This window comes from Heloderma suspectum, chromosome 3, assembly GCF_057233095.1.
Source record: "Heloderma suspectum isolate Gila_16-S chromosome 3, 16-S_ref, whole genome shotgun sequence".
Classification (NCBI taxonomy): domain Eukaryota; kingdom Metazoa; phylum Chordata; class Lepidosauria; order Squamata; family Helodermatidae; genus Heloderma; species Heloderma suspectum.
The window spans coordinates 262,141,696-262,164,079 of NC_139460.1; the positions used below are offsets into that span (position 1 = coordinate 262,141,696).

The following is a 22,384-nucleotide window of genomic DNA, read 5'->3' on the forward strand; positions in this document are numbered from 1 at the left end:
CTGAGTGTCTGTAGGAGTGGTCCCCTCCCCCCTGCATGTGTGCAGACCCAGTGGGTGCCAGGCACAGGCACTAGCAAAAAGTCTGTTAAATGCCAGACAGCTGAGCACAAGCAGAACTGGCCTAGTCCATCCCTGTTTCCCCCCTTGCCCTGGGCTTCCAAAGGGAACATGCCAGTCCTCCACACCCCGTTTGCCTCGAGTTTCTCTGCCAACCACCCCTGCCCCACATCATTCTCCCATGGCACCCTGATTTAGCAATATTCGTTTGAAAACGAACCACACAAGGTAGAAGGAGAAGAAAGCACAGGCGACAGGGGCATAAATCACCCAGACAGGCGGTGTTTATCAGCAGCACGGCACCCGCCTGGCACTGCAGCCCCTGATGGGAGTCCTGACAGCTCTGGGGGAGGGGGCAGAACTGGTCCACTGAAGGGTTTGTGGAGAACAAGTCCCCTCCAAACCTATTCTCTCTCTTCCTATGGCTTTGGTGGGGCCTCTTCAGTTCCCAACTGGCCACCTTCATCAAGTCTGCCAAAGACCCACAGTCCTGAAACTATAGTCCAGCCTTCCCCAACCTGGTGCCCTTCAGATATGCCAGACTACAACTCCTATCACCCACAGCCACAACGTGGTTGGGGATGATGGGACTATAGCCCAGCACATCTGAAGGGTGCTGGATTGGGGAATGCCGCTGTAATGCCAGTCAGCCCATACCACCCGCCCATGAACTCACCGTCCTGTCCACGCATGCCACTGAGCGCCCTGCAAAACGGCTTGCCACACCCCGATTCACCTCATCGCTCAAGATGTCCTCCCAGCGCCCATTGCGAAACTTGAACAGTTTGTCTGTATAGGTGGCTACACCTGGGGAGGAGAGATACACCAGCAGGCATTTCAGGGTCCCTTTGCCATATGCTGAATCAGCTTGTTCTCTTTATGAAGACAAGGAACCCGCCTGAGTTGTGCATGACTTGTGCTCTAGAACCCTAACCATCCCCTTTGGCAACAGGCCCTCTCTAAGGTGCCAGGGACTGGGTGCAGAGACTCAGCATAAACATGGCCCTGAGCCACAGCCTGACCCTGTGCAGATGCTACACTCCAAATGCATATGCAGATGTTTACATGGGATTATTGAACCCCTGTATCCTGATCTAAACTGGAACCTCACTGCTAGCTCATTTGGATCTCATCCACTCTGCTGATATGATCACCAGCCTCTTGCCTGCCCCCATCGATATCCTCACCCTGCGCCTAACTGCTAGCCAGTACTGCAGGACTGCACTACAATGAATGCAGCAACCCCAGCAAAGCTGAAGGGCTGGTAAGGGAGGCCCAGAAGAATAAACTCATTAAGGTAAAATGTGCCAGAGCGGTGCGGAGCCATGTACATCATAAAGGGGAAAGGGAAAATCAATGGCAGGCACTGGCCGGGCCCCGACGCCAGGAGTAATGTGAATGGCTGATTTAGGGAGCGGCAGCCTTTGGCAGCTGCAAAACAGTAATTAGGTGTGTCAGGAAGACGGATAAGTGGAGCCAAGAGCAAGTTGGTGGTGCAGGTGAGGGGCCCAGCCCACCTTGAGATGGATGCTGCAGCGGGGTGGTAGATGGGGCAGTGAGGCTTTCTAGGCAGATTGCCACAGGAACCCCAAATAATGGTTTAGAGCAAACACATGGAGGCAAAGTGAGGGGAAGGCTACTCATCACTTCTGGAGATATCCTAACCCCCAAGGATCAAGAGGCTGCCGGAAGATCCAGCATGGAACCCAGAGGGCAAGTCACAGTGGTATGAGTAAGGCCAGGCCTGTTCAAGCAACATTTTCCTAGGGTGCCCACATGCACATGTGAAGCCATCCAAGCAACAAAGAGTATGTTAACCCGAGTGCGATTCTTCTCTAACTCCAAGGAAGAGGCTAAGGTTTGGGACAACAAGGCTGGCAGTGCCCACCTCTGGGCCGCTAGGCCTACATATTTAGTCATTGCAACAACATGCTGAACATCTCCTCTGTTCCTCAAGCAGCAGAGGGTCTTTTACTGCCAACCTAGAAATGAGGGCATCACCTTCCCAAAGGGAAAAGACAATGCCCTCTACCACTAGTTTGCAGAATTCCAGAAGCAGGGAGAACATCCAGAGGGAGTTCATGACACGACACCCCTCCCGCGCAGCGTATCCCAATCTTATTTGCCTCAAGGGATGTCTCCTTGCCCAGGGGGGCATTTGTCCATCCTTCAGCAGTTCCTGGACTCCTTGAGCTGTAGTCCCTGCTGGCAACTAGAGATGTGGCAAAGCCCTGAGTCAGCAGCCAAGATTCCTCACCCCACCCCCCGCCACTACTCGCTGCTGCCAGAGAATCGACAAAATCACTCAGCTGGGAAATTAACTCCAGCCTTGAAACATCCCACCCTGGTGGCCAGTGAAGGTCAGGGAACTGGAGTCAGTGGCTCAGGGTTAGCAGGTGAAGCCCCGAACCATGGGTGTCTCTACATTAAGCAAGACCCCTGCAAAACCCCACATCCTTTCCAGAGCTTCCTGCTTTTGGTTTCTTTGCAGAATTAAGAAGGGCTCCTTTACACGGCAGCCACAGCCACGTGGTTTGAACTGAGGGAGTGCCTTCCTCCCTCCCTGGCATGTGTGCAAAGTAGGCGTGGGGAGTCTTGTTTTCATATGTTAACTTCTGCTGTACTGTTTTCTCACAGCCCTAGGAAACCCCTGACTTACTCCTGAGTAGACATAAAATGTAAGATTGTGCTGTAAGTCTGCAACCCTTGGCACACTTATGTGGGAGTAAGCCGCATTGAACTCAATGGGACTTACTTCTGAGTAGACATAAGATCACCCTGTAAGTCTGCAGCCTTCAGCACACTTACTTGGGGGTAAGCCCCACTGAACTTAATAGGGTGCTCTGAAACAACAGAGGATGTTGCTTCTGAGCTTGGCGGGGTGGGGGATCAGATGTGTCTCCCTTCGTTGCAGGGAGGCATTTTACCCTCTTCTCCCTCTGACTGAGAAATGCAGAGGCAGGAGACGCAATCTGCAGGTGATTCTTTCCCTTGCACCTGTCAAATCTCATCCTGGCCACACCCCCAACAACTGAAAACAAACACCCACAGCAGGCAGACACACCGGTTTCTTCTGCTATTGGAGAATTTCACAAGGAGGTCATGGTGCTGCTATTCCATGGGCTGGAAAAAATACCACCTTTTTTGCGTTTGGGGAAAACACAAGATAGGCTGGGGGAAATGGCGGGAGACACCCTGAAGGGTAACTGCATCATCTAAAGAGCCCACAAACTTCCGAGAGAAAGCCATCTCAACAGCAGGATAAAAGCTCCGTTTGATGAACCCCAAAGTGAAAGAGTACAGCCTGAACATCAAACAAGAAAGGAGACTCATGAGGCAGACCACTGGTCATCCCCCACTGCCACCACCACATGCCCCTCTGTGGATCACTTGCATGCCTTTTGCAAGCTGTTGTTGGCATCATAAATAAACTCTGGGAACTGGTTGATGTTGGCCAGGTTGTTACGATGGCATAATTTTCAGTGAGGGAGCTGTCTTGGTGTGATGTAGCAAAAACAACAAATAACCTGTGTTTGGCATCAGTGAGTGAATGTGAGATGGTGGGTTGGAGCCATGGATTTAATGGGTGTTATGCAATGGATGTGCCAGAGCATAGGGGAACGGGGATGACACATGCTAGATAATGGATAGGTGCAAGAATTAAGTAAATGTTGGGAGAGGAAGAAGTATGGCAAGGTGATTTTTGAGAGATAGGTCTTGATGGGTCGAATAGCAAGGATGGGTGGAAATTAGAGAATGTGGGTGAGGAAATTCATAGGGCACGTGAAAAGGCCGATGCCTTAATTTGGTTGTCAGTAGCAAGTTGAACGTCAGGGGCTTTGACACACACCAGAAAAGGCATTATTGGTGTTGAGGAAGTAAATCTCCTCCCATCCATCTCCGTCAATGTCACATGCTGCCACACCAATCGCATTGCCTTGCCGATCCCTCAGCGCATAGTATGGGGAGCTGCGTTCATCCACCGCAAGATTCACCAGCCGTCCCCGAGCCTTGTCGTACTTCAGCACCAGGTTGGGACCATTGTACCTGAAGGAACAGAGAGCAGGAAATGTGATGTGGAGGATGGTTCCAGGTAGCAGCCCTTCCCACCAGGTCTTTCCCACCAAAGTGGAGTCCTCCATTCCCACTTATGCAAGATCCTGGATGGGGGAACAAAGAGCACATCCCATATCTGCTGTTCCTGGAGAGGAGGCAGTGCTTGAAGTCAAATGGAGAGGGGACTTGAGCATTTATATGCTGATTACATGTGTATTCTACTCTTTCACCCAGGGTTATCCCATTTTATCTTCATAAAAGATTGACAGGCCCAAGGTCACCCAGTGAATTTCATGGCTGAAGGTGGACGTGAACCTTCCTTTTTCAAGTTCAGCATCTGTATCTACTGCAAACACATAATCCAGCTGGAAACATGGTACCACAGAAGTTCCAGATCAGGCAGAGATAGCATGGCAAAAGGCATGCTCAGAGCAAAGATATTACTGACTCCTATGAGGCATGATTCCCACACTAGGGTAGCTTAATGTGATACCTAGAGAGGGGGATCACAAGGCTCTCCATGCTTCCTAGTCCTTCCCCAGCCCTCAACCTCAATATTAACCAGTCAGGAATCCCATGCCAGTCCTAGAGAGCTGGATTAACCATGTCTCTCTCAAACACCCCATGGGAAAACCAACAAAAGGGGTCTGATTATGAAGTTTAGGATTATGTTTTTTGTTTTGTTTTTAAAAAAAAATATGGGGGAAGTCTTGGTCTTTCATTTTTGATCCAGTCCTAGGTAAGTGCTGCAAGCTATGAAGAAAAACCCTTTATCAGTCAGCATGGCGGAAGGTAATTTTGTATGTTTAGACTAGTATCTTAAACTTCCATTCTGTTTCATTGTGCAATTTATACTGTATCTTCTTACCCTATCCATCTTATGCTCAATAAACTTGATTTATTGGGCGAGAAATGTTGCATGGTTAAGGGATAAGGATTTGGAGGGGGTTGGGGTATGTGTCCCATCTCTGTGGAGGCAGAGTTCCTTTCCTAATTCTTTTCCCTCACCCCGAAGGACCCTGGGATCAAGGGAGGAACCACTGCAGCAACCCAGGAAATAAAGGCCAGCTGGTAAAGACCTGAGAAAAGCTTGTTTGTAGCATTGGGTAACTATTATCAGAAATCTGATGCCTGAAAGATTCAAGCTGAAGTTTCCTCTTGCCTGTCTGGGGAACAGCAGGGCTCACCTGAAGCTGGGGTACCAAAGGGGTCTATGACACTGGGCTGTCCTGAAGTCCCTGGCGGGCAATGCCACAGTAGGTACCTCTAATAAAGGAATGGCAAATGCATAAACCAGCCTTAACCCACCAGGCACCTTCCAGATCTTTTAGACTATATCTCCCAGGATTCCTAAGCATTGGCCATGCTAGCTGGGGTGGATGAGAGTTGAAGTACAAAACACCTGGAGAGCACCAGGCTGGAGAAGGCTTGAATAGACTCTCGGGATGCTTCCAGACAAGGCTTTTACTGTGCAATTGCACTACCTCATTCACAGAATGTTATTGGTGGGTCCAGACACCATCGTCTTCCATTTGCAGCCCTCCTGTGTTTTTCCCACTACTTCTTCCATCTCTTTTCTTATCCCATAAAATCTGTTAAGGAGGGAAATATGGAATAGCTGCACAATGTCTTTTGAATGGTAGTGCTAGGAGCCCTCTGCCTGGAAGCTCCCTTGCAGGAAGTATGTCAAGAGTACAGCCTTTATATAGCACCTGTCCATCTTGCAGATAGCTCCAGTCAAACTTCACCCTCCACCTGAGGCCTCCAGGTAGTCAAAATTACAGCATTCCAACAGTTTGATCCAGGGCGAGCTCTGGATTCTGTTAGACATCCATCCATGTTAACATCACACAATGCAAAGTTGCAGAAACGCCCGAGTGGTTTCATCTGGCGGCTAATGATGTGTGACTCTAATGTGGTTAGCATGGAGTTTGCTAAGGCTGAAAATGCACAGTTGAGAGGGGAAATTAATATAGCAGAGGAGAAGGAGGGCAGGGAGGGGAGCCCAGCAGCTAGGAATAAATGTAGAGCTCAGCCAAACCTTGAGGACAATATTACAAAACCTTGGAGAAAATAGAGGGAGTCAATATGCATTCCTGTGCCCCATGGAGATAAGGACTGGAGCCCGATAGATGAAAGCAATTAATGAAAAGGGCAATAGCTAGGGAGGTACTGTGGGTAGGGAAACCAGCCAATCTGGACAGAGGAATATATCTGGTCTTGGATGGGGTTGCACTCCCCCAAAGGACCAAGTGCGCAAGTTGGGTGTGCTCCTGGTCTCGGTACTAACTGGGGAAGCTCAGGCGGCAGCGGTGAACCAGAGTACCAACTGCTGTTACACCAGCTGCAACCCTATTTGGAGAAGAGGGATCTTGCCTTGGTCATTCATGCACTCGTGACATCCTGGCTTGACTACTGTAATGCATTCTATTTGGGACTGCTTTTGAAGATGGTTCAGAAACCTTAGTTGGTGCAGAACATAGCAGCCCAGATATTGATGGGGACCGAGTGGTGTGATCATATGCCACTGATACTGTGCCAGCTGCATTGGCTGCCAGTATGTTTCTGAGCCCAGTGTAAAGTGCTGTTTTTAACTTTTAAAGCCTTCAGTGGTTTGGACACAAGTTACTTGAAGGACTGCCTTCTCCTGTACCAATCTGTCCACACTTTGAGGTCATCAGCAGAGGCCTTCCCCCTTGCCTGCCACCAAGGGCAGTTAGGCTGGGGAGGACAGGGAGACAGTCTTCTCGGTATGGGCCCCTCACCTCTGGAATCAGCTTCCATCAGGAGTTCATCAGGCCCCTTCTTTGCAGGTCATCAGGAAGGCTCTGAAGAGCCACATGTTTTTGCTAGCTTTCCCCTAATCTATGGGCTGCAGGTTTTATTCGTGCAATGTTTTCATAGAGTTTTATAGTATTTTCTTGTATATATATTTATTGCCTATTTGTAAATGTTTGTATGTTTTTTTTTAAATCATGTATGTAATCTTGTGAGGGTTCTACCCTTAAAGGTGACCTAAAAATAAACCAGTATAAAAATAGCTGCATCAGAGGTGAAATACTGTGATGTATCAGAGGTGCTACTGCATCTTTAGAATGCACTGAGTGCCAATATTTGGAGTTTTATGACTTGGAGTAAGGACTGGCTTTAGGAAATATATAATCCCATCTCCAAAGCTATAGAGTTCAATGTTCTCAACAAACCTCGGACAGAAAATGGATTCAGACCATGTTGTTTACATGATAGTTGCAATTATCACATGCTAGCCTGACCATTTGAAGCTATCACTACATGGTGTCTGACTACAAAGTTTTGTTTCTTCCCCAACTGTAATTAATGGGAAGAAAGCTTACATGTGATGAAAGCCACAGGACTGGATTAATGTGCATCCGAGTTTTTCAACCAAGACCTTATTTCTATATGATGTTTTTATCATTTATTTAGGGCTTCTTCACGCGGAGCTTTTATCCTGCTATTGAGATTGCTTACTCATCAAAGTTTGCGGATCCTTTAGATGGTGTCATCAGCCTCCAGGGTGTCTCCCATACTAAATGACCTTTATTCCATTTTTTAAAAGATCGGAGATAACGAGCTATCAAATTACAGCCTTTTGAGTTCCACTTGAGTTCCTCAGTGAAAAGAGGAAAATGTGCAATAAGAGGAGCTGGACCACAGTGCCATCTAGTGGCTGTATAATGAAATAAATGGAAGACTCAGATAAGGGGGAAAAGGAGGGGGGGAGGAAGAGCGTGTACAGGGAGTCTGTTGTGATCCTGCATTTAAAATGGAAGCAGAAAGGCTGGTGTAGAGATGCTCTTAGACTTTCCATAACTGGAAATGCACCCTGCTTGAAAAGCATCATACTGACAAGGCTCAGGTGGAGATCTCATCTGGAAAGGTTGTGGCTTCTGATCCAGCACTTTCTAGTTCTGAGCAGCTAGAAACTTTACCAGATGAGATGCTGTGTTCCCCTTTACCATGAGTCAGACATGTGTTAGCAACAATCTCAGGAGGAGATTAGAAGTAGTAAGGTATGAACAGGGAGCTCATTCTGCAGATGATGGTCAAGGTGTTGGTGGTTAGATTTGCATAGTTCCCAGGCTCTCTTCTGGGGGCAGCATAATAGCAGTTCTCCATTGTAAGGGCTAAGACAAGTATCTTGCTGCTACCCCGGTAAGCTTGTTAACTCCAGAGCTAAAGACAGTGGGCAGTATCCAATGGTGGTCCTATCCAGACCAGGCCCATTTACTTCAGTGGGTCTATTCTGTGTAGGAGTACCATTGAATACTGCCCACTGTCTGCAACTTTAAAAGCCCCAAGGCAGTGAAGCAGGATAGCAGAGAAGGGCAACGTGTGGCCCTCCAGATGTTTAGGCTTACAACTTCTATCTGCTCTCACCATTGGCTATGCTGGCTAAGGCTGATGGCAGTTGTAGGCCAAAACATATGGAGGGCCACAAGTTGCCCACCCCTGAAGAATAGAATAGTGCAAGGGTAGGCAACCTTTTTGGGCCAGGGGCACATTTGGCAATTTGAGAAACTGTTGTGTGCAACACCACAAAATGGCATCCCATGAGAGGCATGGCTGTCCACAAAGGACAATTAACCTGCCCAAAGACTAAGTGCAAGGTAGAGGTGGGGTCTGAGTCTCCACACTCACTCCCTTGCCCCCTCTGTTCTCTTTAGCTCCAACCCCCACCCCCAGCTTATGAGAGGAATCCCTTCTCCCCCCTTCTTTTACTGGGTGGCTGGACACTCTGCAGAGGAAGGCACTGGTCTGCATCTGCCCACCATCTTCATTTCCTAAGAATGTCTTGGAGCCCCACATGTGGCCCAGAAGAAATGAAGATGGCAGCAGCTGCAGGCCCTCACTGTGCTTTGAAGGAATTCCAGCTGCAGGTGAATGTTTTTGTTAATGTATTAAAAATGTAATAAATAAATAAAAGTGAGAGGGGTGGGACACCTGGTGGGTGCCAAGAAAAGTGTTCAGAGGCACACTGGTGCCCATGGAACCACACTGCCTACCCCTGGAATAGTGGCTCTCTCACTGTATTCCTGATGCCAGGCAAGTTGGAGTAGAGGGCAGAGAAGTGCTGCTGCATGTTTTACTGCTCTGGGGCCCTTAAAACTACTGCTATAGTCTCCAGCTATGAAGCTGGCACCCCTGACCCCTAACAGGGTTACTTCTACAGCTTAGGTGCCTGAATTTTGAGAGCACTCTCCATAGGATGCGTATAGGAGAAGTTGTAAAGAAGTTTGGCTGTCCCCTTCACCCCAATTTTTGAACTTTCTAGTGCCACTGCCATAGAAGAGCTATAGCACCTCCTCTCAACTTAGGGCTCTCTGCCTGAGCTGGCTCAGCAAGAACTATGCCTCGGGTGCCAGTAAATAAGTTTCATAACCACATAGTTGCTGCTTGTGTAACATCCTGTCTGTTTGCAGTTATGGCCTGGCACAGAAGGGAGGCAGAAAACTGCCTGGCCTCCAACTCCACCGGAGGGCTTGTCAGCCAAGCTCCCAGGAAAGGTTCTACGTTCTTCTTCTGCTTTGGGCCCATCCATTCCTCATTCTCATGCCAACAAGATCCCAGGCTTGTTTTTTGGGGTGACTTAGCATTAGGAGGTGCCTGTTCTGGAGTTGCTTGGAAAAGCTGCAAATGTGCATGTTGCAGGCAGCAGGACCAGTCTCAAGGCCAGTGCAGGAAAGATGCAGATAGCATTGCTGTAGGAGGCGCAACATTTGAATATACCAAGGAGATCACTATTTGGCTGTGAAGACTGTGTGTGTATGGGGGGGGGGGTGATGGGTAGCAGGGGGTAGTTATAGTAGGTCCCAAACTAATATGAGCTAGGAGCAAAGCAGACAACAAATGTTATTTTGAGGTTGCCTTAGCGAGCTTAGAAGCAGTATATCTAAGAAGCAGGACCCAATTGCTCTATTCAGCACTGCTCAAGCCATTGCTGAAGAACCAGGATGTTATTAATGTTTCTCCTTTAATAAGAACATTGACAAATCGGTGACAGTTTAGGACAGAGTGATGGAGGTGTAGGGTTTGGAATGCAAGTCCATGAAGAAAGGTCAGTGGGATGATGGGGGAATAAGGATGGATGGATGGATTCAAGTGAAAGAAACACAGGTGAATGAGAAAACTTGCTGAGCATTGGTACAGAAATTTCCCTTAACTAGAACTTCAAGCAGCCAGGTCAGATATAGATTTGCAAGGGATGAGTTGAACAATATTGTTGCATAGAGGAAAATGATAGTATAGATTGGCCTTTCCCACCTGCAGGGGAGGGCATCCGGTTGGACAGGGATGGGGAAGTGTAGCCCTCCAGATGTTGTTGGACTGCAATCCCATCAGCCCAAGCTAGCATGGCCAATGGTGAGAGATAGGAGCTGCAGTCCAGCAACATCTGGAGGGCTACACATTCCTCATCCCTGCCCAATCTGGTGTCCTCCAGATGTGTTGGACTGCAATGCTGGGAATGCTGGGAGTTGCAGTCCAACACTTATGAAGGGCACCAGGTCACAGAAGACTGGCACAGATGATATTATACAGAAGCCTTCCAATCCCAGTAAGGCATGATTTTGGAGCAGTCATCGGAATCAGAGGAACCATTAGTGTCACGCGGCCCACATTTTCATATCCATCAATGATTTAGTGAATTTTACTGCTACTAGGAGTAGCAGCAGATCCTGAGTCTGGGTCTGTCTCATGAGACATGGGCCCCGATTTTGGTCTCATGGTGTTAATGCATTGTGGCTTGCAACTCCCTCAAAAAGGCTCAGTATGTTGTTCCCAACAGGGATCTTTGGCAGTCTAGAACAGCATCCACCAACTTGGTGCCGTCCACATGTTTTGGACCTTAAATCTAATCATCCATAACCATTGGCCATGCTAGCTGGGCTGATGGGAGTTGTAGGCCAACAACACCTAGAAGGTTGGGGAAGGCTGGCCTAGAAGATGTGCAGAGGTCTCCAAAGGAGAACAGTCCAGTCATGATGGCCATGTATCGGTCAGACATTAGGAGAAGATTCCTAGCAGTGGAGTGGATGGCCTCGGGAGGTGGTGGGTTCTCCTTCACTGGAGGCATTTAAGCAGAGGCTGGACAATGCCTCTTGCATTGCATTGCCTGCATTGAGAAGGGGGTTGGACTGGATGGCCTCCAAGTTCCCTTCCAACTCTATGATCCTGTTATCTCTTTTGCTCTGTTGAGGCTATAGGGTATATGGCTTGCAGGTTATGGGGATCTTTTGGGTACAACTGAGCTCGTACAATTCTGATGTGTGTGGACCATGTTGTTTTCTGTGTCCGATAACTCACTCTTCCTTTCACGGATACACCCATATACATGAGCACATGTATACACACACTCTGAGTTGTGCATGCATGGAAACTTCCTCCTTCTCCTCCACATGCACATTCCTTGAAGTGTGCTCAACATGCCCCCTCCAAAGGCAAAAATGTGCTGTTCCTATCTGTGAGAGGGGCCGGATGGTTGGCGCTTTGAGCAGCTGGCCAAGCTTCGACTACGTTCCCTCCCAGTGCTTCCACTTGGAACGGCCGGCAGATTGGGGATGCAGGGAGCACACAGCTGACTGGCTCGCTCACTCCTGTGCACCTTTCCAAGCCAAGTACGCTACCAATAATGAGACAGGGCAACTCCCTCACTCTGCAGCCAATTAACACAATGTCAAGGTGCACATGGAGGCCTGTCAGCACAGCCAACAGTGAAGAGGGTCACTCCTCCCTCCAGAATGGTGCTGGCGGCTGTAGCATTCAGGTGAATATAGTTCTGGCTAGAGTGCTTGGTCAGAGTGAGGGAAGGTTTTTTTTTTCCTCAGGTCAAACCATGGAGACCCCACCACATATCATGGCCTGCTTTTCCCTCCCCTTAGACCTCTCCTAACGCCCAGTCTGCGGCTGGGTAAGGTAGCTTGGGTTCCAAGGATGGCAGCCAATTCATGAGGCTGAGGTAGAAACTGAGCTCACAGACAAGAACAGTGCTGGTTACTGGAAGCTCTGCAGATGCTCACGCTCTTGTGAAGAAAGGAAACCAAGTTCTAGGAGAAAAGGGGCTAGTTAAGCGAGAAGTGCAGTCAGCTCCTCCACACAGGCTGAGCCCAGGGTGGCTGACCTTGGAATCAAGTAAGAGAGCTGGGAGAAAAAGAGGGCTTGCCTGGCCTGTATGAATAGTTGATGGTCAGGACATGCGCCACAATAATTCGGCATTGACAGAGGTCATTGGGGGGTATTCAGTATAATGGTGGTTGGGATCATTCTCTCTATTTCTGATGTTCAGGATGTGAGTGCCATTGCTTATGTAGCCAAAACAACACAATCCATGCATAAGGAGGGAGGCATCAGCAGACATGGGGGAACCTCAAGATTTGCTGAAATACAAAAAGGGTGAGGGGAGAAACTTAAGGGAGGGGAGAAACTGAAATAGCCAATGATAGTGTTCAGCAGTCATGGAATGCTTACTCACTATCGGGGCAGACAACAAAACAAAAAATGGGGAGGGGAAATTGAGTGAAGTGGCTAGAATTCTGGACAGCAGCACTCCACACTGCAACGTTCCGTTGCAGGTCCCTCTAATGCCTAATGTTAAAGAATGAGAGTCTAGGATTATTCTAAGTGCCATGTTCTACTTCAGCCTTCCCCAACCTGGTGCCCTCCAAATGTTTTGGACTACAACTCCCAGAATTCCTGACTGTTGGCTGCTGGGGCTGATGGGAATTGAAGTTCAAAATGTTTGGTGGTCACCAGGTTGGGGAAGGCTGATCTGCTTTAGATATTGCTTCCTGGACAACAAATAACCAACTGTATTGCAAAGCAAGTGATATCCCTCCCAGTTAGACTGTGCCATTTAACTCTTGTAATGAACCCATGATGCACAAACAGAACTAAAGACAGTCCTAAGTATGAGGGCAGATAAAGCACTCGATCGGGTGCGTTTTGGGAGGTGCTTCACTTTAGCGACAAAAACAGTGTTTGTGTGGAGCAAGATGGGGATGTGGGGGGCAGGTGTGGTTGTTGAATTGTTAACCATGGTGCTGTGGATATTGTTAATGGAGGATACTTTGAAATGGCCTTAAGGCACAGAACATGGCTTTGGACAGCTATGATGGCTAGCAGCCCAGCGGGTATGAAACAGAAAATTCTGGGACTCCTGAAGCCAGGAACCTAATAGCCCAAGTCTTTACAAGCAGACTTATTACTCTGCCTTGCTGCATTAGGGATGGAGCGAACAGATGAAGCAATGACCAAGTTGGAGCTTGTGTACTGCAGGGAAAGACAGAGGCTACAAAGAGTTGAAATTACTTGGGGGAAACGAACTCAACCAAAGATGCGAACATGACCCAGCTCTCCAGGAAATACTAGACATAAAAAGTTATCCGATGGATATGTGCTCTTTCCAGCTCAGGGCAATTTAGGAGTGTTTTATGGGCAGGACAAGTTATACATGTGGTGGCCAAGTATAAAGGGACAGCCCCCTCTGGCCTCCATTTGCTAGGTCGTGACTCCAGCATGGCCAGGTTGGGAGCGAGGAGCGGGTTATGGCAGCTGCAGGCAGAAACAGTTTGTCAGAGAAACGACTTGGGGAGACAGTTAAAGTTGTAAGCTTTGAGGAAGCTGCTAAAGGGAAGTTTTACTGGGAATGCACATTCATACCAGCAGCTGAGTCTTGGCACTATAATTGGCTTTGGTTTATTTCAAGGGCTATGGTCTGACCACAACATGTTGTCTCACACATACACGCGCACACGCCCCTACCTTTACTTCTTGCCTCTACAATAAGCCAGGAAGACATCTGATCTCTTTCCCAATGGGACATGCCAAGACATACACACACACCCCTGGCACTTTGTTATACTCATAGCAGGGTCTGAACTTCTTCCAGTCAGAGGACTAATTGAGCTTTGGAGAAGATTGGGGAGGGGGAGAGGGGGCTTAAATAAGTGGCAAAACGGGCAGGACCAAAATGCCAGTATAATTTAGCTTCAAGTTCTTAGTGCCAGCTCAGTAAGTAAGTCTTAGGAGAGGCGTTTCAACCTTTTAGAATGGGGAAAATGCTAGGAGACCACCAAATGATCAGCAGTCTGGAGGGAAAGGGCCAAGTCCAAATCGGGACCCCGGGTCGACTGGATTTGGCCTGCAGGCCTGAGCTTTAACACCCTTACAGGAACACACCTGGCCAACATCTCACCTCACCTAGTCCACTGCCTGCCCCAGCCACGGCACCCCCCCGCTGGTGGCCACCCCAAGTTTCCATACAGTCGGCAATACCTAGCATTGTCCATGGTACCCACCCAGCCACGACAATCTCGAAGTCTCCATCCTGGTCCACATCGGTCACGGCCACACCGTAATTGAGCTGGGTTGGGTTGCTGTCATAGTCCGGTGGGAGGACATGGTCGGTGATGGCTGTGAACATGGGCTCACTGCGCTGGGATCCTTCACCAGGCCAAGCCAGAATCAAGGTCCACAACAGTAACAGCAGCAGCCTTGGCACCTACAAATGGAAAGGCCGGAGGCTACATCAGTCATGCTGCCCTCACCCATCTGTCCAGCAACTGGAGAATGCCACCCCCCATGCATGAACCCTGGGCCATCTTCCAGAACTTGTGCCCAGATGAGTTCCTGGTCACATATTGACAACATATGTGACTGACCTCTGAGGGAAAGAGCCACTCAGCCCTTCTTGTTTGGATATGGAAGAAAATGCATTCTCTTCCCATTTTTGGTCTGGGCTCAGATGGCGTTACCACTTCAGAAATGTCCTGGATCGCCATCATGGACTATTGATTTGGAGCGAATCTGTCCATTTTGCCCAGTTCACTGTTACTTACCCACACAAATAGTCTTTGTCACGGAACTGACACAGCCTGCCTTATTGCTAGGATAGCGCCTCTACCACCCCTTGCAGAGCTGGCATGCGACCCTGGAGCAATTTGGTTTGGCATTGTTCAGTCAGTTGTCTACTGGTCAAGTACTAATGCAGGTTCCCCTGCAAACCCCCCCCCCCATGTCAGCAAGAGCAAGGAAAGACTGCTAGGCAGACAACTTGTGTTCTTAATTGTCTGGGCTTGTTGGGAGAAAGCTCTGGAATGCTTGAACTACGTCAGGTTTAGGCTGGAGCCAAAAGCCGGAAGAGTTGGGACTAGGGACAATGCAAAATATCTAGGTTTTAGTGAACTACAGCTATCTCAGAGAATTTAGATTGGATGCGAAACCAGGCTTGCTCCAGAGTTCCACATTCTTGCTGAAGAGAAATAAAAGGACACTGGATTAGACTTCACATTTACCCTTCGCTCCTCAGAACTCTGATGGGAAGGGAGGTCCCAACCCACTCCTTCAAGCAGAAAGACCCATCTCTCCCCTTTGACTGCATCAAAGGGAAGCAGCTGATGCTGTTTCTGGGCTAGAAGGAGGGAAGGAAGGAGGGAGGGAAAGCAGCTATAAAAGAGCATTAGACAACAGGAGCCTGCTTACATTCAGTTTGAAGTTGTGGCATTTCTATAGTGGATGGAGCAGGCATAGCTTTCCTGCTAGGCACACATTTGCTGGCCATCATGAAGTTAAATTAGAACTAGTAGAAAGTCAATACAGTATATTATGCATAGGCAAAACAGAGAGAAATGTAGAATAGTGAAGAAAGTGAAGGGAGCCTTGCTGCCCTGGGACTTTTAATGGGGCAGGACCAAACAGTTCTTAATGAAAGCAGGATCTAAGGTTCATAAAAATTACTTTGCTGGATCAGAGCAAGGGTCTCTCCAGTTCAGCATTCCGACTCCAGCAGTGGCCAGCCATATGCTATGGGACACTCACAAGCAGGGCATGATGGAATAGATATGCAGTCTGTAGTATGCCTCCAGCAATCAGAGGCATACTGCCCCTAACCAAGGAGGCTCCATTTGGAGCATCAAGGCAAATGACCTTTACAATTCAGTCTTGCCACATTCCTGGGATTGAATCTCAAACTGGTCATGGACTTCCCAGGTAACTGCTGCCACAAGGGGTGTATAAAGCAGAGTACAGGGAGAAGCACCTTTCAAATCTATATAAGGTAGCCACACAAACAACTGTACACACCAGGAGACAGACAATGATGTGTGCAAAGATTTTCATAAGATCACACTTCTATTTTACATTAATTCATCCCTAGTTATATGCTTACAATAATTAAGAATTCTGACAAAATATAACGAGAGGGCTCCAACAATAAAGGCAGACTAATAATAATTTTAAATAAGTAAATAAATAGGTAAGGCTAAAGGGTCTTGAGAGCCATCTAGTCTGTTCCTGAAGGCAGGATCCTTTCAGTATTAAATGATATCCACAGAATGCACATTGGCCTCTCCTACAGGATAGTCCATCAAAAATACCACAAGAAGAGGAAGAACAAACAAAGTATCTTGCACTGGAAGGACAGTTTTCCCATGTAAGGGATAGTTGAGCAGATTTCTCAGATCAGGATCACCCTCCTATAGTTGAGGATGCATCTTCACCATTCTGATTAGCTAATCCTTGAAACAGGTTACCCCCCGCGCTGCATTTGTACACACAAGCAGAATAGTCAACACTTGGTAAAGGAGGCACGTCTTCATTTTGTCAGCATCCACATATGGAAACTCTTACATCTTATGTTAATCAGCATCTCCCCCCACCCCCCTGTGGCTGTCAACTTGGAGTGTTCTTATAATTACTCCTGTAGGTTAGAATCAATACTGTCTTTAAAGTCTCTTGGGAGAAGGGGAGGGGGAGAAACCCACCCTTTCATCATGTTTTATCCTTCCTGACTGTGTGAATAAAAGGGTCGTCAAAGTGCATTATGGAATATGTAATCTGTCTTGTGAACATTCCTACAGAGAATACTTCGTTGGCTCTCTTATTGGCCCTCTGAGACTGCTCCAACCTCTTCTGGCAGTACCTTGCTGTGTTCTAGACTCTAGCAAACTGATCTACAGAGAACGCTTCCACCCCTGTCTCTTGGCTGCTCAATTGCTCAGCTGAGCAAATGCTTCTGTAAAGTTCCAGCATTCAGCAGCAAATGTTTCTGCTTGGACCGCCAAGATACAGAGGTGGGCTAGCACCCTTGGAAGCTTCTGACTCACCCATACCAGCAGCAGGCATATGGTGCCAGGACCAGACACATCCTACATTTATTCAGCTCCTGGCCTAGGGCCAGCCAGACCCTGCTAGCTCCAAAACCTGGTCTGAATCACCATATGCTCAGAATTACTTTCTGGAGGTGGAACAGGTGGTATTTTATGTAATTCCTTGTTGTTTTACAATAGAGTTTAGGGCAGTGGAATTCACGGTGTGGCCTGCAAGCGTGCACTAGAAGGCTGCATACTAAACACCACTGGTTTAAAAGCCTGACTAAAATCAAATTTCAGCTTGTGTCCAATATATAGGAAAGGATCCCCTGTATCAGAAAATTGTGCTCACCTTCCTGATGCAACATGTCAGGAGCCATCATGCTCAGTCCTGTTATCGGGATAAAGTCTTGCCTGTCCACTCACCTTGGAAATAGCCTGGAAAAGTCATTGGCCAGGGAATAGTTGACATGATTGCAGGTGGTTGACATGATTGCTCCTGAGCGCCCTCACCTGAGAAGGGCACATACTGCTCCGAGGTATACTCCAGAGCGGAGAGCAATGAAACAAAATAGGAGATGGCTTGAGTACAGATGGAGAAGAACTTCTAGCGGGTGCAACCGAACACTGGTGTGTCCCTATGGTAAGGTATACTCAAGGACAGCGAGGGCAGCAAAGAAACAACATTTTGCTGCCTCCCTTCAGTCTTCCATATGCCACCCAGCAGAGCTTTTCAGGGTCATCTGCTGCCTATTACAGTGCCCCTAAGGACACTGTAGACCCGTCTGAGGCTGTAATTCATTTGCCAGGCACATTCATTTGCCAGATAAAATCTCTTGCATCCACTGGGACTTGGACTCCAGTGTTACAGCAGGTGAATCTGGTGAGGTGCCCAGAGCACAGCCTTGCCCAGTTTCCCTGGATGAGTTTCAGTTGGTATAGCTTGAGGATGTTGAAAAGGTGCTTGGACAGGTTCATGCAACCACTTACATACTGTATCTTTGCCCCTCTTGGCTTATAAAAACTGGCAGGGAAGGAACAGCTGGCTGGACCAGAGAGCTCATTAATGCCTTCTTGTGAGAGGGAGTGGGCCCAGCCACCTCAAAGAGGCAGCCTGGGACCACCCCTGAAGAAACCCCCCCTGGACCAGGCAAACCTTAAAAAATGTAGGCTAGTGTCAAATGTTCCTTTCCTGGGCAAGGTTCTTGAGTAGGTGGTTGCCAACCAGCTCCAGACACTCTTGGATGAGACTGATTATCTAGATCCATTTCAGTCAGAGTTTAGGCCAAGTTTTGGCACAGAAACAGTCTTGGTCACCCTGTATGATGACCTATGTCGGGAGAGAGACAGGGGAAGTGTGACCTTGCTGATTCTCCTTGATCTTTCAGTGGCTTTCAATACCATCGAACATAGTATCCTTCTGGGTTGGGAGTGGGAGGCACTCCATTACAGTGGTTTTGCTCTTAGTTGGATGGTTGGCTCCAGAAGGTGGTACTTGGGGGACACTGCTCTCCCCATGGATTCTCCAGTATGGGGTTCTGCAGGGGTCAGTTTTGTCTCCCATGTTATTCAACATCTACATGAAACTATTGAGTGTAGTCATCCAAAGTTCGGAGTGTGCTGTCAGCTCTATTTCTCCTTTTCATCTCCTTCAGGTGAGGCTGTGGATGTGCTAAATCGGTGCCTGGCTGTGACAATGGACTGGATGAGGGTTAATAAACTGAAACTCAATCCAGACAAGACTGAGATGCTGTTGGTGGGTGGTTCTTCTGACCAGATGGAGAGTGCTCAAACTGTTCTGAATGGGGTTGCACTCTCCCTGAAGGAGCAGGTTAATAGCTTGGGGGTCCTCCTGGAGCCATCTTTGTGACTTGAGGCTCAAGTAACCTCAGTGGCATGGAGTGCCTTCTACCAACTTCGGTTGGTGGCCCAGCTATGCCCCTATCTGGACAGGGATAACCTGGCTTCAGTTGTCTATGCTCTGGTAACCTCCAAGTTAGTTTACTGCAATGCAGTATGTGGGGCTGCCTTTGAAGACAGTTCAGAAGCTCCAACTTGTGCAAAATGTAGCAGCCAGATTGATAATGGGAACCAGAAGGTCTGAACATGTAAAGCTCATTCTGGCCTGCTTGCACTGGCTGCCTATATGCTTCCGAGCCCAATTCAAAGTCCTGGTTTTGACCTATAAAGCCCTACATGGCTCAGGACCACAGTGCCTGCTGAAACTCCTCTCCCAGCATGAACTGACTTGTAGACTACACTCTGCATCCATGGCCCTTCTCCAGGTGCCCCCTCCAATGGAGGCTTGGAGGGAGGCAACAAGGGAGGAGGCCTTCTCAGTGGTTGCCCCCCCTTTATGGAATGATCTCCTGATGAGGCCCGCCTGATGCCAACATTGTTGTCCTTTTGGCGCCAGGTTAAAACTGCCCTCTTGTCTCAGGCATTTGGCAGCATATAACAAGTCTTTTTGATCAGGTCCTGGATTGTCTCTGGCTGATTGTTGTACATTGGTTTAGATATAGGCTGTTGTTGTGTATACTGTCTGGTTTACTCCTTACATGAATGGTTTTTATACTTTATATAATGTATTTTAATGGTTTTTAATTTTTCTGAAGCACTCAGAGAGCTTTGGCTATGGGGCGGTATAAAAATATAATAAATGAAATGACATAGATCCCTTTATGCCTGGGATTAGGCAGGAGGTGCAAGAGCAGAATGCATCTCCCAGGTGGCTGGCCCAGCAAAGCAATCCATCACACAGAGCAGGCAGCCTGGGTGCCAACACCTTCCTCCAGTTTAGGCCCAGATTAACTTGTCATTAAAGAAGTTTCCATAAACACAGGACGGTAACAGGCGCCTGGTGACAAAGACGGCATGTTCCACCATCAGGCTCTCAGCATTTGGCTTGGGCTAATTAAACCCATATATCAGTGAACATTCCTAGATAGATCATTAGGGAAATGGCCATTAATTAAGTAGCTTTCCTAAACACACACACAGCTTGCACCTGGGCATGGACAGTCAAGCAAATAGACACATACTTGATCTGGGCAACTCCTGCTTTTCCTTCTGAGGGCTCTGATTTCCCACCAGAGCTTGGAGGACCTGGTCCCCCTACACTCCTGGTGCGATCATTCTCCACGTAGGGTTGCTTGCATGGCAAATTCCTGACCAGAAAGTTCTTCCATGCATAAATCGGGGGGGGGGGGATTTTTGATTGTGACATAACCATACACCTGGGGTTTCTCCCTCCCACTATGTGCACACATTAGTAAACCACAATTGGCCACAGGTTCCCAGGAGATGTACCCACAGCAAGAACAAAAAACAACCCATGTGTCCTATGATCATGCATTACAATATACATGCTATTTCCCCAGACATTTCACTATGAAGGTATTTACCAGGCATGACATGTGCAATGAGGAGGAGGAGCTCTTATTTGATTCTTCCATTTGATTGACTGATAACACCTTCCACCTGTAGCCCAGAGAGCATGCAAAAGGGAACAGAATTGGGGATGCGAGACAAAAATGAATGGTCAAGGCTTGTAGCTGCTTCTGTTTTCAGGATCCTGGTCCCTACTCCTTGTGCCAGATGTAGCAGGAGTCCAGCCTCGCTAAATGAGAACTGCCCACAGAACTCATTGTAGAATGGTAAGGGGTAATACAGCAAAAGTCAAAATGAGTCTCATCTGGACAAGGTAAAGGACCCTGCCAAAAAACAGGGAGAGTTCCTCCTGTGTCCAGACTGAAGACTATACATAAAACCAAGAAACTGGAGAAAGGACTTTGTCTGCTCAGGACTGGGTTTATTAATCCCTTCCTCTGATTCTTTTTGTCAGCTTTGAGGATGGAGAGCAGAGACTAGGCAAGACAAATCCAAGCTCCGAGTCCAGTGTGTCCTCGGACCAAACGAGGCTCAGAACCTGTGTCAGGAAGCTTGGCAAGTGCCTGCTAGAACGCCAAGGCATAGGTTTGCTTTTCGAGATGCCCTTGGCAGCTGGAAAGAAAACAGAAGTCGGTCGCCATCTTGTTCCAGTTGTGGACATTGATGGAAGTCCCTTCCATGACTTTCTGCCCTGCCTGCACACCACCATTTTCCATTCCACTAATAGGCCAGCTCTTGGGTAGGGAGTGCAAAGTGAACAAGGATGCCCATTCTGGGCCCACACTGCAGCAGATTTGCCCCAAGCAGCAGGCAGATCCTCTTTTTCCACATGTTGTGTATCCTTCCTGACCTCAGTACTTGCAATTCCAGGGTTAAGGTGGTAATATGATTCCAGGAGCCAAGGAGATGGAAAGTTTCTACAACTTTAGTGCTTAGGGCAGCAGTGGAGAAGGCACCTCTTAAGCTATGTTAGCAGTTGCACGTTTCTATGCCTCTCATACTCCCAAAGGGTGTGGCTGATTGCACTGCAGTTTGTACCCCCTAACACAATATAAACAAAATGAGTCTCACATAATCTAGCAGGCCCTGCACCGAGATGTGGATGCCGCTAGAGGTTTGCAGGGAGGCAGCTGCTCCTGTTGGTGACAACAGGATGACAGTGGGGGTTGCATGACATGCTAGCATGGATATGCAATAATTCCCAAATGAAGGCACTGCTTTATTTCTTGCTGGGGCAGGGGAGGGGAGTGGGGAGACCAAGGGGATGTGGCAAAGACAAGAGCTTCTTTGGCAAACCCTGGACTTCCAGATGAGTGGGCTCCGCAGAAGCTAGAACTTAATTGTGCTTGCTGGTGCAGAGCAATGATACTTGCTGTTGTACACCTCCTGCTGTTTATCTCATATGACATCACAGCTCCTATGGCACCACTATCTCCATATAAAAATATGCCCTTCCAACAATCTCACAGTGACATAACATTTCCTGCGCTGGTGTGGATTAGTGACATCACTAGCTCACAATGCCATTATCCAAATGCATTCCCACATCCTGTTCTGTGACATCACAACAGTACAGCCAATGAATTCTGGTGACATCAAGACAGCCTGGAAACATCATGAGGCCCCAAGCCACCATATTATCTTCCAAAGTGCTGCTAGTGCAAGCAGTTTGAGTGCAAACAGATCCAGCATGACAAAAGCTTGGCATCATCAGATTAGGGTACAGTCACGCCTCTCAGGGCTGTTTCTGGTTCGGATTCTATTGTCCTGGAGCTGCT

General features: G+C 48.1%; 1 protein-coding gene across 2 annotated transcripts in view; it reads right to left on the reverse strand.

The window, feature by feature from the left end:
- CRTAC1 (cartilage acidic protein 1) overlaps positions 1-22,384 on the reverse strand; it is a 45,342-nt gene that overhangs the window by 21,922 nt on the left and 1,036 nt on the right. For both annotated transcript variants that reach the window (XM_084846624.1, XM_084846625.1), the window contains exons 2-4: positions 14,427-14,629; positions 3,908-4,104; positions 734-864 (exon numbers count right to left, since the gene is read on the reverse strand). In XM_084846624.1, coding sequence (XP_084702750.1) covers positions 734-864; positions 3,908-4,104; positions 14,427-14,629 — 531 coding nt within the window. The remainder of the gene's footprint in view (positions 1-733; positions 865-3,907; positions 4,105-14,426; positions 14,630-22,384) is intronic.